The sequence below is a fragment of the Gossypium hirsutum genome, chromosome D04 (genome assembly GCF_007990345.1).
Source record: "Gossypium hirsutum isolate 1008001.06 chromosome D04, Gossypium_hirsutum_v2.1, whole genome shotgun sequence".
NCBI lineage: Eukaryota > Viridiplantae > Streptophyta > Magnoliopsida > Malvales > Malvaceae > Gossypium > Gossypium hirsutum.
Genome location: NC_053440.1, coordinates 9,662,815 through 9,678,388, shown reverse-complemented (window position 1 = coordinate 9,678,388; position 15,574 = coordinate 9,662,815). Strand labels below are relative to the sequence as shown.

The following is a 15,574-nucleotide window of genomic DNA, read 5'->3' as shown; positions in this document are numbered from 1 at the left end:
AGCACGAAATGCCAATATGTTGCCTATCAACTACGAGTCATGGCATCAAATGCTTGATAGTAACAAAAATGAAGCTCTCGATAATATTAAGGTAACAAAATGGGAATGTAATTTATAAAAATTTGGTTTAAGTTTCATTTATATTTACTTTTTAAACTTATGTTTTTGTAGGGGAGATTTGCTTTGGAGGTCTCGGATAATTATGTCAAGAAGGTATTGGAAAAAAGATGGAGAGACCATAAAAATACTTTAAAAAAAGAATATTTTAAGACAAAAATAAGCCTTGAAGAGATTGCGAAATGTCCCGCCAGGAATGCTAAGGCACCAATGGGAAGATGCAGTTAGATTTTGGAATACAAAGAAATGAGAGGTATTACGTACTTCCAATCTCTTATAATTATTTCGGTTTATAGTATTTACTATATACGTAATAATAATTTCATAATGTAGGATCGTGAACGAGTTGGAACAAGCAGCAGGTAAAAACAGAAATTCACTCACACAGTTGGGTCGAAAAGTTTTGCTTGTGTAGCTGAGGCCGAGATATTTTGAATTTATTAATTGTGTCAAATATTTATTACTTTCTATTAAATAATATTTTTACTACTATATTGTAGGAACTGTCGCCTGGTCAAAAAGTTGGACGCCTTCAGCTTTTTGACATTACACATAGGAAGAAAGATGGATCTCCTATGACTTCTGAAGCTGTAGAAATTATGGTATGTTTACTTAATAAAATTTGAATTATTTTAAATATTTGTAGTGTTTAATTATAATTGTTTAATGCGTCGTTTGTAATGCAAATAATGTTAAGTTATGTTGCTTTTGTTTTTATTATATATTTTGTTTCTAACTCTTTGATTGATTTATTAGGAGAAACTAAAGGATAAAAATACGGAGTATAAAGCGGTTGCTTCGAGTGATAGTTCTGTTAATGTTGACGACATTAATAACCAGATTATTATTGATGTTTTGGGTCCTGAAAGGTATGGTCGGGTTCGATTTCAAGGATCTTTTGTTAACTCAACCCAATATTTTAGATCCAGCTCACAGCAATACATGCCTTCGGGGAGTCAGGCTCAAGTTCAGCGGTTAAGAGACCAGATGGCTCAGATGCAATCGAGCTTTGATCAACTTAAAGCGGAGTCAGCAGCGAGGGAAGCAGAGCAGAGCAGAAAGTATGACGCACTCTAGCTACAGCTTCAAAATATGATGAAGATGTTTCAGCAGTCACAAAATCTGCCATCTTAGACATTTGTTTTCTTATTGTAAGAATATTTTTAACATTATTGTAATAATATTTTGAATTTTACTTCAGTTATCACTTTATATCATATATCTTTCGTTGAAGTTGAAGTATCATTTAGATTTGCTGTTTTTGGTTGGATTTCATACTACAAGAAGGGTTGTATATGGATGGAAATTGAATGTTATAAATTTGCCAAAGTTAGTGGCGTTTTTTTTTTAAAACGCCTTTAAAGAAAGGTACTTTTTGCGGCGTTTGTGAAAAAAGCGCCGCTAAAGAAAAAAAACGCCGCTAAAAGCCTGTTTTGCTGCAGTGTATGTTGTTCGTTTCACCGAAACACACAATGGTCATTAAAGCATTGCTTAACCTTTTCCACATTTTAATCATTATTTTCATCATAGGAATGTATTTAGGATAAGAACCCCCACAGTGACCTCACAAGGTCTATGCAAGTAGGTTGTCCCATTGAACCAAGATCTTGAGATCTTCAATCAACTAGATTGAGTTTTCCTTCACATAGCGCATTAAATATTCATGGGCTTTAGTCACATTCCTTTCAATGTTTTATCAACTTGATCTTGGTTTAACCCTTTGGTTAGCGGATCCGCAGTGTTATCTTTTGATCTTACAAAATCAATAAAGATAACTCTAGTTGAGATCAGTTATCTAACGATATTGTATTGATGATGCGTGTGTCTCAACTTACCATTATACATTACGTTCTGTGCTTTACCAATTGTTGTTTGGTTATCACAATATATGCATATTGTGGGCACAGGTTTCGGCCATTCAAGAATATCCACTAAAAAGTTTTGTGGCCATCCTACCTTTTCTCCAGATTTGTTTAGAGCTACAAACTCAGATTCCATTATGGATCTGGTTATAATCGTTTGCCTTAAGGATTTCCATGACACAACTCTTCCTCCCAATGTGAAAATATAACCACTTGTGTCTTTGGTATCTTGAATATCAGATATCCAACTGGAACCGGAGAACCCTTCTAACACAGTAGGATCTCTGGAATAATGTAATCTATACTTCAGAAGGCTGATTCAGAGTAGAAGTTGTCCCATGTGCAAGCTGGCTATTGAGACCCTCTAGTATGTCTTCTACGAATATCCTGTTTCAATTGAGATGTGAAGGAAGTTAAATTGTGAATAGGTGGTAAGTAGACAAGTTTTGGATATTTTTGAGTTGCTTACCCAGGTTTTCGAGAGGAGCTCTATGTCTTAAAGACAGCTGGTTTGTTGTGCTATTTGGGCTCTATGAATGGATAGAAATAGGAACATTCAAGAAGGGAAGGTCCAATCTAGTTTAGGAGTGACTAATTTCATTATCAACTATATTCAGGAGCTGGACAGGTTGGAAAAGGAAATGAGTGCCTATTTTGGAGTAAAGGAAGAATAGAGACCGTGGGAATGCTCATACCTCAAAATCCACTTTGATGCTGTGAACGATAGCCAGCACCACAAATTTGCCTCGGGGGTTATAGTAAGAAATACGAAAGGGGAGGTTCGGGTCTTGAAGCTGCAGTTGCACACTGGTGTGGGGTCGACCTTTACAGTAGAGGCCTTCGTATGTTTAAAGGCAGTGGTTTCAAGGGTTGGTAGAGGCGATAGTGGAAGGGGATTCCAAGTCCGTCATTACCAAATGCAAAGCAGTTTTAACAGACATATCACAAATTAGCACACACATTAGAGATATTCAAAGAGAAAAATAAGGATTTTGTTCTAGTCTATTTAGACATGCACATAGATTGGCTAATCAGTTAGCGCATAGTTTAGCCACGACGATTTTAAAGGAAGAGGAAATGATTTACCTAGTAGGTTGCATTCCTAGTTACGCTCATCGGCGAATGGAGATGGGGAGGCCAAGGGAACCAGATTGAAGCGTCTTTGTTGAAGAAGGAGTAGGGAGAAGAAGGGTCTCAAGCTGAACAATTAGACTTTCTTTTTGGAAATCTGGAACAAACAAATTGAAATAATAATTATGGTAGATTGGGTGCCAGTGCAATGAGTCAGACTGGGGTTTGCTTTTATTATGTTTCTAGAATTCTCTTTATCACGGGACTTTGAAGTTTTGGGCTTGCCTGGAACTACTTTTAAATTGGTTATGTTTCTTATGTTTTCTTGGTTTAAATAAGAGCCAAGTTTGATTTTTTTTAAAAAAAAAAACTTATTTTTTCAATTCTCAAATGAAAACATACATGTTTAGGTTCCGTTTGTTTCATCGTAAATATTTTTATGGAAAATATTTTCAACCATTTCCGACGTTTGTTTCATGCAAAATAGGATGGTCAACGTAAAATTACTTCATTATTCTCGTAAAATGTCTTACCAATTTTTTTCGTAAGACATTTTCCAAATTGATAAGGCTCTGTTCACTATAACACCCTTATACCTGTCCTGAACATTAGGTCAAAACACCAAGATTTTACATTCTCTACTACATTATTCACTTATCAAATATTTTATTATAAATTTTCATAAAATTTCAATTTAGTCCTTTTTTGTCATAAAAGTTCAATATTCAGTAATTAATCATATTCAATCAATTTTCTTTCTTGTTACACTTTAATCACATAATTTATCTCAATATGTTGTTTCACATATCAAATTTCTATGTATTTCACTTCTATTATTTCATTCACATATTTTCTCAAGTTTAACAATTTTAGTCCTTGTCATTATAAAATTTTCATATTTTTCCACAATTCACTTTTGTAATACTTTATGCATATTTCATTATCTCATAACACATTCATTAAACTTTTATCATAATTTCCTTATTCACATATTAAATTGTTTCACACTTAAATTGTTATACAATTTTCAGTTTAGTCTCTATTGCCAAGTAATTTATTTTTCGTCATATAAGCACTTTTATCAAATAATTCATTATAATATCTTATTTCACATAACAAATTTTCATGCAGATCACTTCTCTTGTTTCAATTATAAATTTTACAAAGTTTATAATTTAATCCTTAACACCATGAAGATTCATTGTTTAATATAATTTCACCTTAACATCACTTTGTAATGAATTCACTACTTCATTTAAAATCTTTATCATAAATCTCAAATGTATATTTGTTTAATTGAAAACAACTTTTATGAAATATTTTTAGAAAATTTGTCAAACAACAGAAAATATTATCTTTTTTCTAAAAAAATAAGTAATTTTTCAAAAATTATTTTCAGTGAAATAAACCAATATTAGAGATTTATATGTTGAGGGAACATCTAATTGAATAAAGAAAATCATTTGAAATGCAGCTATTTAAGTACAATTAGATGTAGTCATAGGTCTAAGTAAGGGTATGATTGTCGCCATCACAACATATCGTAATTGCATTATTAGTTGTTGCACGATTAAAATAAGAAATAATGATAATTAAAATAATTTCTCATTAAAATAAAATTCAATAATAGTCGATAGATAGCCAATCATACAGGTTACTCATAAATCAATGCACTCTTAAACTTTGTAATAGGACCAAATTTCAACTAAAAATTGTTCAATTATGGACCGCTTTTCAGGTTGTTCTGGAAAAATAATGATTGCTTTAACCACAAGTGAACACTTATTAATTATATATTAATAACTTCATGGAATAAGTACCTATATAACCAAAAAAAAAAACGCATGTCCATTTAATTTATTTAAAATCTATTTTAATAGGATATAAATAATGAATTATGAATTGTATGTGGTGGTCTGATGGTTAAGGATGTTCATCGCCTTAGGTGTGATTTAGATTCGAGTCGCGCTAATCGCATTGGTTATTTGGGTTTCACCCTGTCATTGTAATTCACTAAAAAAAAAATATTATCGTGTGTGCTAAAAATTTTAGTATGATATAGTATGTTATTAGGGGTAATAATATAATAATAAAATAATAGAAAAGGACGTTTGACATGTGAAATATTTTTATTGAACAGAAATAATGAAAGAAAAAAGATTGAAATAAGAAGAAGAAGAAGTTGAAATTGACATCCCATTTGTATAAAATTTTAAAAAAGAGACAGGAGCATATGGCTTACTTAAGGCCCATGAAAATTACTCATTGTCTCCTCAATAATGGCAGCCCAAATTATGGTGCACCGACACTAGTTTCCCATGTGAAAGGTTTTTATTTTATTTATTCATTTTAGAAATCATGAAATGTTTAAAAAAAAAAAGAAGAAGAAAAAATCATTTATAAATTATTGGTTCGTAAATGGAATGAATGGGATGAGGATGCCTGCTTTTAATCTTATTTGCAAAATTAAAAGTGGTGTTTATCAATTTATAAATGCACATATGAAATCATATAAATAAAATGTAAAAATCAATTTTATTTTCTATAATAAATAATAAATTAATTATTTTGCTACAAAATTATAATGATAGTGTTGTAATCACCTAATCTACACAACATGGAAAAGGAAAAGCAACCCATTTCATGGTTTTCCTCTTTTAAGCTAACTAATGTTACGGCAATGTATGATTTAAAAAGAGGAAATATTAATTAATGTGTAGTGACACCATATAAAAAAGTCAATTAATTTAATTTTTCCTAAAATAATATTATGAATTTATGAGAAAAACATGAAGCTTCATAAATCCAAAATGAAGGGAGCCAAAAGCCTTTTCAAATGATGAAGCATCCTTTCAAAAATCAAAATTTCCTTTTCTATTTGTTGGACCCTCAACTTCAAAAGAAAATGGAACAGTGGCATTTTCGGTATTTAAAGCCAGACCAAGGTCGTTTAGAAAATAAATATTAATTTCAACAGCGAGAGAGAAAGACAAAAGGCCGTCTCTCACACTCACATGCAATAGACCCGTGCCTGCCGGCCCCGGTCGGATTTTCTTCCCACAATACCCTGAAACGATATCGTTTTGGATCAGTTTGTTTCCTTTTATATAAAAGACTCGCCATTTTCACTGGTCAGTCTTAACGCGAGTCACAGTGTTCGCCGATCGCTTCGCCTCTCTCTCCATCTTTGGTATTCTCTCTCTCTCCCTTCCTCCCTCCCTCCCTCCCTCTCTCTCTCTCTATATATATATATATAATTAATATTTTGATTTCTGTTTCGTGAAATTTAAATCTCGGAGAAAAATTGAGCAAATTTCTCGGTCAGATCTTTCATATATATATAAATTTAGTATAATATAGTTTTATTTTATTTTATTTTTAATTTTTATGTAATGTCATTTTCGACATCTAGATCTCTCTTTGCAATTGCTTTGATTATCTTTTTAAATTTTGTTGTGGAAACGGGAACTTCATAATTTGTGGAAACCCGTGTATTTTTTATCTGTATTTAATCAAAATTAATGAAGATTTACTTAGATTTGTTCGTTTTCGTTGATTATATCTTTGAACGCAGATTCATAATTAAATATTGTTTTGGTGTATATTTGTTTTTGGCTTTTTTTTTCTCTCTCTTTTAAGTGGTAAATTTGGTTTAATTGACGCTTTAGAGTCTTTAACTGGTAAAACGTTTTTCAGATTATGGCAGTTTAGAAAGAAAAATTTGAAGTGGAAGTACGCAGTTGTGTGGCTCAAATATTGCCTAATTTGTGAATGTGGGTTAAAATGTTGGCAGTTAGGCTGTACAGTAGTAGGTATTATAGGTATAAATTATTAAAAATGAGATGAAATTTGTACAAGGAAAGATTCAAGCATTGAACATATGATTACTGCTTAAGAATTCTCGATTGCTTGGCTTAGAAGCACTTTGTTTTCTGTGTTGATCTGAGATGAAAGATGAGTAGTCATTGAATAAGCAGGAAAAAAAAAGGGATTTTTACTGTTTTCAGCTATGGAGTTCTCTAAACCAACTGGCCAAGCAATTAATTTAATTTTGCTGCAAGTTTGTAAGGTTTGTTCATTGTTGATCACTATCTGGAATATGTCATTGTTTGTCTATTCCTTGCCTTTCAATTTCAGACTTTAATTTCTATAATGTCGGGGAATGCATTAAGAGATCTCAATACTTTACCTACACCTGAGAGGAAGAATGACAGCTCCAGTAAAGGGAATTTTTCTAAGCCTTGCAATGGGAAGACAATTGATAATGTTGAAGAGCGGCTGAAGAAAAGCCTGTCTTCTGTTCAAATAAATGGAGGTGAAACTTTAAATGTGCAGCACAATAAGAGCTCCGCTTCTGTTCAAATAAATGGAGGTGAAACTGTAAATGTTGGAGTGGAGGTAGCTAATTCGGAAGTAGAATACATTGAATCTGAGAACTTGAGTGATCTAGAAGATGTTGATACATGTCTTAAGGTATAATTTACTTTCGGTTTACACTTCAATTTCTAATATTTGGTGTACTGTTTGCTGATTTGCATATATACCTATTTCAGAAGCTCTTACCTGGACTTGACTCTAAAGATTGGATTCTGGTTGTTGAAACACTCAATAATGTCCGTCGATTATCAGTATTCCATAAGGAAAGAATGCATAGTATGCTGTAAGTCTCCAATTCTTACTTGGTTATCTGACTAGAAAGACTAGAGCATCGGGTGTCTTAGATTTAATTTGACTAGTGTATTCTGTTCCTCGTTCTAATGTGCAGGGGTGATTTGATCCCTCTTGTAGTTAAGTCCTTGAAGAACCCTAGGAGTGCTGTTTGTAAAACTGCAATTATGACATCTGCTAATATTTTCAGTGCGTATAATGATGATTTGATTGATTCTTTGGATCCCCTGGTACTTTCACATTCCCTACGATTTATTGCATATTAGTCTGGCTGCTCCTATGCCTTCTTGGATGGTGCATTTCCATCTTTTATATTATTCTCTTTTGTTAATGTTTCTTCATCTTGGGAAACAATTAAACCTATTCTGGATTTTCTGATGTGTTCAAATATGATTGATACAGCTTGTACAGCTTCTTCTTAAGGCTTCACAAGACAAAAGATTCGTATGTGAGGCAGCTGAGAGGGCCTTAGAGGCTATGACTACTTCAGTTTCCCCTATGTTGTTGTTGCCCAAGTTGCAACCCTATCTGAAGAACAGAAACCCACGAATTCGAGCAAGGGCATCAATGTGCTTTAGTCATAGTGTTCCACGTCTGGTAGGCAGTTGGGATCTGATATGCTTACTGCTATTTTATTTATCTGGAAGGAAGTCCAATTTTTTTTTCCAGTCTTAATCATGTTCAATTTGTTTCATTGGTTTGGATGGTACCGTTGTTTTGCTATATTTGCAGCAACATAGTTCATATAGATTTCTATTAACTAAGTTCATTTAAAGTAGTTAGCGTCTAGCTATATATGGGTATTTTTGGTATATATGGTTTACAAAGCTACTGTTTCTTTTTCCTTTTTATCCCACCACTTTTTCATGCATACTGATGATTATTTGGATATCAACCTCTGATATCCTTGTTCACTTATTTTCATGATTGTTTGCTTTATTTTATAGGATTTGATAGATGTCCTGTCGTATTTTATGATTTTTCTTTTTTTATTCATTTGATTTTATCAGGGTGTTGAGGGAATTAAAGAATATGGAATTGACAAATTGATACAAGTAGCTGCATCCCAACTAAGCGACCAGCTCCCAGAGTCACGGGAGGCTGCTCGAACCCTTCTTTTGGAGCTACAAACTGTATATGAGAAGTCCCACGGTCTCTCAACTGTAGTATCTGAGAATCCAGAGATGGGCTCTTGGGAGAACTTTTGTCTGTCAAAGCTCTCTCCTTTAAGTGCACAAGCAGTGCTTCGTGTGACAACAAACATCGCTCGGGAAGGTCTCGTTATTGGTTCCTAACGTTGAGTTTTATATCGACCATATATGAGTTTGTAGCAAGTAATGTCTTCTTTTTAATTTTGGCCACAAATATATGAGCTTTAGTGAGCAGAGTCTACAGTCACCTATTACTGTTTTGGCTTTGGTTTTGTCCTTTTTCCTTGTAAATTCTCTTGAATCATTGTCTCCCATCTTGGTTAAGAAATTAGTCGGATTGGAATTGAAATCGAATTAATGATATTCTTTGCATATGGTTCCCGAAAATAGTATACATTTGCTTCAGCTTTCCCTTTTTTTTTTTTTTTTGCGCTTAATCTTATAGCTGAATGTTCTATCATATATGTTACATAATACCATGTATACATGCTGTGAACTGAAGACATATAATGGTGTTATTGTTTGCTAGTCTAATTTGTTAAATCTTCACTCTCTATTTTTTTTATATATATTTAGAAATGAGGTATGATGTTTTAAATATATGACAAGAAGTTTTAATTTTTTTTTAATATACTTTTATTATATATAGATATAGGTATAGATATATGCATGTATGTATGTATCTAATATACCCATCCTAAATCTGGGTTACGTGTCTAAGAGTTTGGGTTTATTTTAGAAGTCTTTATCATATGTTCACATCTTTTTATTTTATTTAATTTTAAAAATGTTTATGGTCCTCTCCATTTCTTAGCTTAAGCTATAAGAAGCTCAAGTTGGAGTCAAAACTTAGCTCTAGCTTCCGCATTTGTTTGGATAATAATAGAACAACTTGTTTGATTAGGTTGGAGCTAAGTTTTAGAGTTTTTATCATTATTTCATTCAAATAATTTATATATGAAAAATATTTTAATTAAATTTAATTATAAATAATTAAAAATATTTGTGTAAATTTTTTTAAAATAACAGAAATAAATTTAAATATATTGTGGAAAATTTTGCTCATAATACACTAGGTCTATTTTTATATGAAATTCTTTTAATATAGTGTATTTAAAAATATATATATTAAATTTAATCTTAATTATTTTAGAGTTTGTATCATTGCTTAAAAATTATTTTGTACTAATATTACATGTCCTTTATAATTAAATTTGCATAAAAATATTTTTGCCATATAACTAAATATCTTATTTAAAATAAAAAATTTGTTAAAATTTGATTTATATGAATCGAATGAATAGCTCAAGGTTTGGAGAGATTTTATTACTATTCATGGAGTAAATAACACATTTTTGAAATTTTAGAACAAGATATATATTTTTATATATTTTTTAAAAGGTGAGCATTTGATATACGTAGTGTATTTTTATTATTCCACAAGCAACCTTAAAAAAGTGACAAATATTTTATTTTAAAATATTTATTTTTAATATTTTATTTTACCATTGTAGGACGCTTGTTATATTTTGAATTGTTTAAAATGAATTTAAAAAAAATATTTTTAATTTAATGAGTTTTCATTTTTTTTAAAATTACAATTTTATTGAAAATACTAAAATTACATTAACTGTTAATATTTTCTTTTGTGTTTTTAAAGGTAAGGATTAAATTCCCATAAATAATGGAGCTAAAAAAGTTATTCTATCTTTTTTTTTAACAAATCAACCATTCTTAGGGGTTAATATTTTTAAATACAAAAAAAATATGAAAATTTAATGTTTCAAAAATAAAGTATATGTATTAAATTTTAAATTTCAGAAAAAATATAATATCATTTGGCATATTTAAACCATTTATTATAATTATTTTTATTTTTATAATTGATCATATTTCCCTTAGATCATACCGGACAAAATCAACATGGCTTTAAATCGTGGAGAAACGAAGAAAGATGGGATTGGTTTAGTGCAATTCTGGACAGGGGATGCTTGAGAGCTGTGATCAGCCATTAAAGTTTGCTTGGTGGTCACTGCTCTCAACCTATTCCTTGGCATACATACCTATCCTCTTTTTATTAGATGGATATCAGAATTAGACCCCGCCAAATTTCTAATATGAAACAACTGCAAAAATAAGGAAACAATCAGAATTTAAACAAGAAAGAAAAAAAAAACCGTGGGGAAGCAAAATATGAAAGGGGAGAACCCAGATTTGCAAGCTCTTTTTTTTTTTCTTTTTATCAGTGTTGAGTGTTTTTCCTTTTCATCTTGTTTGTTTCCCTTGTCTAATCACTTTGTCAAACTTGTTAGGCAGAAAAGAAAGGAGAAGGCAATAAAAAGAAATTGAAACCAAAATTAGGATTTAGAAACTGGTAAAATACTAAAAACCCACATGTTTCTCTCTTTCTCCAGCTTTATCCTTTAAACTTTGTTTTTCTTTTTGGTTACTTATGTATTGTTATTGACCAAAATTAGGTAGAGAAACTTTTTTTTGGTGATTTAGTATTTCAACAAGAAATTTCTCTGTGGGACAAAATTTAGCCTTCGAAATTTGTCCACAATAGAAGAAGAACATTGGGGAAAAAACCCTAACCCAATTTAATGGTGGTGCAAGTGGTGGTGGCTGGAGTACTTGTCGGTGTTGTTGGTTTGTTTGTGGGGTCAGTTGTATTAGGGTTGTTGGAGACTTTGAGAGGGATTTTACAGTCTCTTCTTTTTCTTTTTCTTCTATGTTATTAGGGTTTTTTTTCAATTTCTTCTTAAATTGGGCGGGTTTTCACTATGAACATCCAACGTGGCTAGTTAATTGGCCACGTCAGCTAGTTAACTGGCCACATCACTTATCCTGTTAGGTCTGTAACAGAAAATGCTAGTGGGTACGTGATTGATTTGTCACTTTTTGATAATGTTAGTATCTGTTTTGTTATTTTTCTAAAGTTGAGTGACTAAAATGAAACTAATGTGACTGTTTTGTCAGCTATCTCAAAGTTGAGTGAGTGTTGATGTAATTTACCCTTTAATTAAATACTCGTGAGATTTGTATTCAAATAAATTGGATGGATGGATTTGAACATTTTTATTTAATGGAATATAATCATTAAATGCCCTTGAATTGTATAAATATGGCTTTACTTGTATTTCATCTTATAATTTGGCTTATAGGGTTTAAAGTCAACATTAAGGATATTTAAGAATGTGATTTTTTTTAAAATTCTACAAGTAAAAATAAATATACAGAGATAGGGTAGTTTTTATATTAATTTGTCTAACTATTGTTTTTTTTTTGTTCTTTTAATTTGTCTATCTAAACATTTTCAATATGGTCTACCGAGAAATCAGGCTCGTCTGGTTTAAACAACTTGGGCATCTTTAAACTATCAGCAGAGGAATCAATCAAAGGAACTTTAGATCCTTTTTTAGTGTTTTTAGCAAACTTTGAAGCTAAAATGGTTGCCCCAAGTTGAAAATTTTGTTGATTATCCATGGATGATGATGATGTTCCGTCAATGTAATCTTCATGGTCCAGTAACCCTTCTTCCATATCATCAATGTCGTAATGATAATCATCTTGATCACCCAATGTCCTGTAATAGAAACTGTTCTCTCTTTTAATCAACTCTTTCGCCATCTTCCTCTTCTTAAACCTTCTCCAAGCAGCTTGTATGAAACATGCGCCCCACGTTCGCCATTGATGAGAATAGTATCGGAATGCGTGCTGGAGCTTCTTGCTTTGAAGCCTTTTGAATTGATGTGCGAAGAACTGGAGGTCATCGGCTTGGAGTGCGAAAGCTTCAACTTCCGAAACTGCTTGGACGGTTCGAGTTGAGAGGGGCAGGTTGAGGGTGGAGTTGGGCATTAGAGCCCATGTGAGAAGCTCTTCACCACAAAAATCACCCGGCCGGAGGGTGATGGAGTTGAAGAAGCCGGTTCTTCCTCCACCAGTCGTGGAGCTCTCAAGTTGGCCTCGGATGATGAAGAGCATCTCGTTGACCGGTTCTCCTTCTCGGACGATGTAATTGCCTTCGGTACTCAACGACGAGACTAGGCGCTCGCACATCGCGTCCAAAAGTTGGTCATCCATTTGTGCGAAGAAAGGAACCTAGCCAAATAAATAAAGAGTAGATAAATTTTCCAATAGATGCTGATATTTGAACAAGAAATACAGAAAGATGACGTACACGGCGAACAAGAGAAAGGCACAAGTGGCGTTGAATTTCGCGGCGGAGATCCAACGGCAAAGATTGCAATATAAACTCTTCATCGACACCTCGAGTGGCTAGCCATTTGTATTGAACAAATCGTCGAACACGTTCTTGCAAATCTTCAGGTAACTGACGATGCCTCATCCACTCCTCTGTATCCCTTCGTTTAAGTCTCCACTCCTCAATCCTTACAGTCATTGATTGCAATGATGTCTTCCAGGATAACAAGTTATATTATTATTTCTCATACATATTCGGACATGGATACAATCTATCTTAATGCAATAGCTAGAGTTTCCATACCTGCATGTTGCCAATCAAGAGTGCGAACAGAACCAATCCTAATAAACATATGGCAATTGCGAAAACATTCTCCCAAATATATATGGTTGTCTCCAAATTTTGCCCATATGAACTGCAAAATTGAAAGGAACTCATAATTAATGCATAATAAACATCTTGCAAGCTAAGAACCATCATGAACACTTTAGGTGATGTAATACCTTAAATTTCTGATACCCCACCAAAGGCAGTACAAGTACTTGATAACAAAGTTTTTGGAAGCAACGTCAGTAGTGAAGGCAGCTGCAAACATTCCAAATTTGAAATCAGTCTCTTCGTTGGAGGCATCGCAGTTGTTGAGCACGTTGGTCACATTCGCCCAATATTCCCTCTCCGGTTTCACCAAGCTATTGCAATCCAGGAAACTTGGGATGCAAGCAATCACCTTCAAGGCATTCTCCTTCGCGCATTCCTCTTTCCAACACGAGAATTGCCTCGCTATTGAACACAGATACCATATTGCTCCCAATACCTACACGCACCAGAAGCATCAGTTTATAATTTTAAAAAGAAAAGAAAAAAATAATTATGAGGTGGATTGCGGCTGCATTTCTTACATGACTGGCGAGGACATAGAGAAGGAGATTGTATACAGCACCAGCCCAAGCTGTTTTGGCAATTATTCCATTGGATTTGATGATCTTTGAGTTAAGAGGGAAGATAATAAACAACCTTGGAACATATTGAAGGAGCACAATAAGAGCAATGGTGTTGTTTGCATGATCCGTTCTTGAGTGTCTTGTGGTTGGAATCAATACCCATATCACAAACTGCATGCACAAAAAAACCTTAAGAAAAATGACTACATTAAAGTAAAATTTATAAGAAATGAGAATATTGGTTGAAACCTGAGGTAGTGGTAAGGTAGCTGCAAGATCAATGATAAAATCCTTCTTCAAGTACCGTATCGCAATCTCCCTGGCATCCATAACAAGCTCACCCTTTCCGAAAACCCTAGAATTGGGGGCAATGAAACCCGTCCTAAACTTGATGACCATGTTGAAAAGATATAAAAGATCGGCCATAGACCTTAAAACAGTGATGAAGACCCCCATGCTGGAGTCGGAGGCCAAGCATGCAGGTCCCCCCACGTAAGGGAGGAAGAAGTAAAGAGGGTCTATGAACAACGCCATAATGCAAACAATCAAGAACACATGGTTCCAATAGGAAACAATGTCGCTGCCGGGGTCCAATATTTGGTAATGCCATAGTAGGGAGAAGTCGGTATTATCATTGTCTTTGGATTGTGGTGTAGGACGTGTGGCGGTGGCGTTGGTGGTGGAGGTGGAAGGTAAGTAGCGGAACGAAGGGAGTACGCTATTCATCTTCCATTGCGGATTCCGATGCTACACCGATTCCGCGGCGAAAGAGAGGAGGATAGAAAGAAAAAAACAAAACAAAACAGAACAAAACGATGTAACTTAAAATTGCATCAAATAAGTAGACATGAAAAATGTATTGAAAGAAAAATACAAAAAAGAAAAAGGGCAGAGAAATGGTGTGGCGGCGATACAAGGGAAGGAGAGAGAGGATGGATTGTGGAAGAGAAACTGGTTTAGGAGAGAGACGAGAGATTTGCGCCCAACCTTTCAACCTGCATGAAGCTCGGACCCTGCTTCTTTTTTTATCAGGATTTTTAAGTAAAATCAATGCCCACTGTTATGATTATTTTGAATTATTTAATCTTTAAATAATTTTTAATTTAAATTTAGTTATGAAATATTAATATAAAATATTTTCCTATTTTTGTACACCAAATTCAAGTTTTGATTAAGTAGTATATATATATAGATACAAATTAATGAAAAATGTTAAAATTATATTTATGTTAAATTACAATTGAAGATTATAAAAATCATATTTATATTTATATAAGTTATATTCTATTTATATTATCATTTAAGTTCTTAATAAAGTTTGTGTCACGAGGCAACTGGACACTAACTCGATTAGGTGAATTACGAAAATATTCTTTCGTATTTAAAATAAGTTGTATTATTCGATGACACTTTAGCCTTTTATTTAAAGAAAAAAATTACATGTGCCATTTATATAATAAAATCTTAATTTTACCACTCAACCAAAATTTTATCTTTAAATATTCTGTACATTTTAATTTTATTATGCATATTTTATTATCTTCATCTGATTGAAATGGT

General features: G+C 32.9%; 2 protein-coding genes and 2 long non-coding RNA genes across 5 annotated transcripts; 2 read left to right on the top strand and 2 right to left on the bottom strand.

The window, feature by feature from the left end:
• Nucleotides 1-50: 50 nt before the first annotated feature.
• On the top strand, nucleotides 51-1,268 carry LOC107926038 (uncharacterized). The gene is made up of 4 exons (XR_005912472.1): nucleotides 51-91; nucleotides 172-370; nucleotides 618-719; nucleotides 874-1,268. It is a non-coding gene; the product is annotated as an uncharacterized lncRNA (long non-coding RNA).
• A 630-nt stretch (nucleotides 1,269-1,898) lies between these two features.
• On the bottom strand, nucleotides 1,899-3,354 carry LOC107925992 (uncharacterized). The gene is made up of 4 exons (XR_001692102.2): nucleotides 3,066-3,354; nucleotides 2,675-2,817; nucleotides 2,449-2,599; nucleotides 1,899-2,366 (listed from the first exon to the last, which is right to left on the bottom strand). It is a non-coding gene; the product is annotated as an uncharacterized lncRNA (long non-coding RNA).
• A 2,598-nt stretch (nucleotides 3,355-5,952) lies between these two features.
• On the top strand, nucleotides 5,953-9,241 carry LOC107926088 (uncharacterized). Of its 2 annotated transcripts, XM_016856881.2 has the most exons (6): nucleotides 6,015-6,240; nucleotides 7,188-7,523; nucleotides 7,604-7,710; nucleotides 7,816-7,948; nucleotides 8,121-8,315; nucleotides 8,729-9,241. In XM_016856881.2, exons 2-6 carry the CDS (start codon nucleotides 7,203-7,205, stop codon nucleotides 9,011-9,013), a joined length of 1,041 nt encoding a protein of 346 aa, XP_016712370.2. In that variant the 5' UTR covers nucleotides 6,015-6,240; nucleotides 7,188-7,202; the 3' UTR covers nucleotides 9,014-9,241. The 2 variants fall into 2 exon arrangements, with proteins under 2 accessions (XP_040947851.1, XP_016712370.2); XM_041091917.1 differs by having other exon boundaries at nucleotides 5,953-7,523.
• A 2,709-nt stretch (nucleotides 9,242-11,950) lies between these two features.
• Nucleotides 11,951-14,988, bottom strand: LOC107926001 (cyclic nucleotide-gated ion channel 18). The gene is made up of 6 exons (XM_016856768.2): nucleotides 14,264-14,988; nucleotides 13,973-14,185; nucleotides 13,577-13,887; nucleotides 13,377-13,488; nucleotides 13,050-13,286; nucleotides 11,951-12,970 (listed from the first exon to the last, which is right to left on the bottom strand). The coding sequence occupies exons 1-6, from the start codon at nucleotides 14,738-14,740 to the stop codon at nucleotides 12,176-12,178; spliced, it is 2,145 nt and encodes a 714-aa protein (XP_016712257.1). The 5' UTR covers nucleotides 14,741-14,988; the 3' UTR covers nucleotides 11,951-12,175.
• Nucleotides 14,989-15,574: the final 586 nt, after the last annotated feature.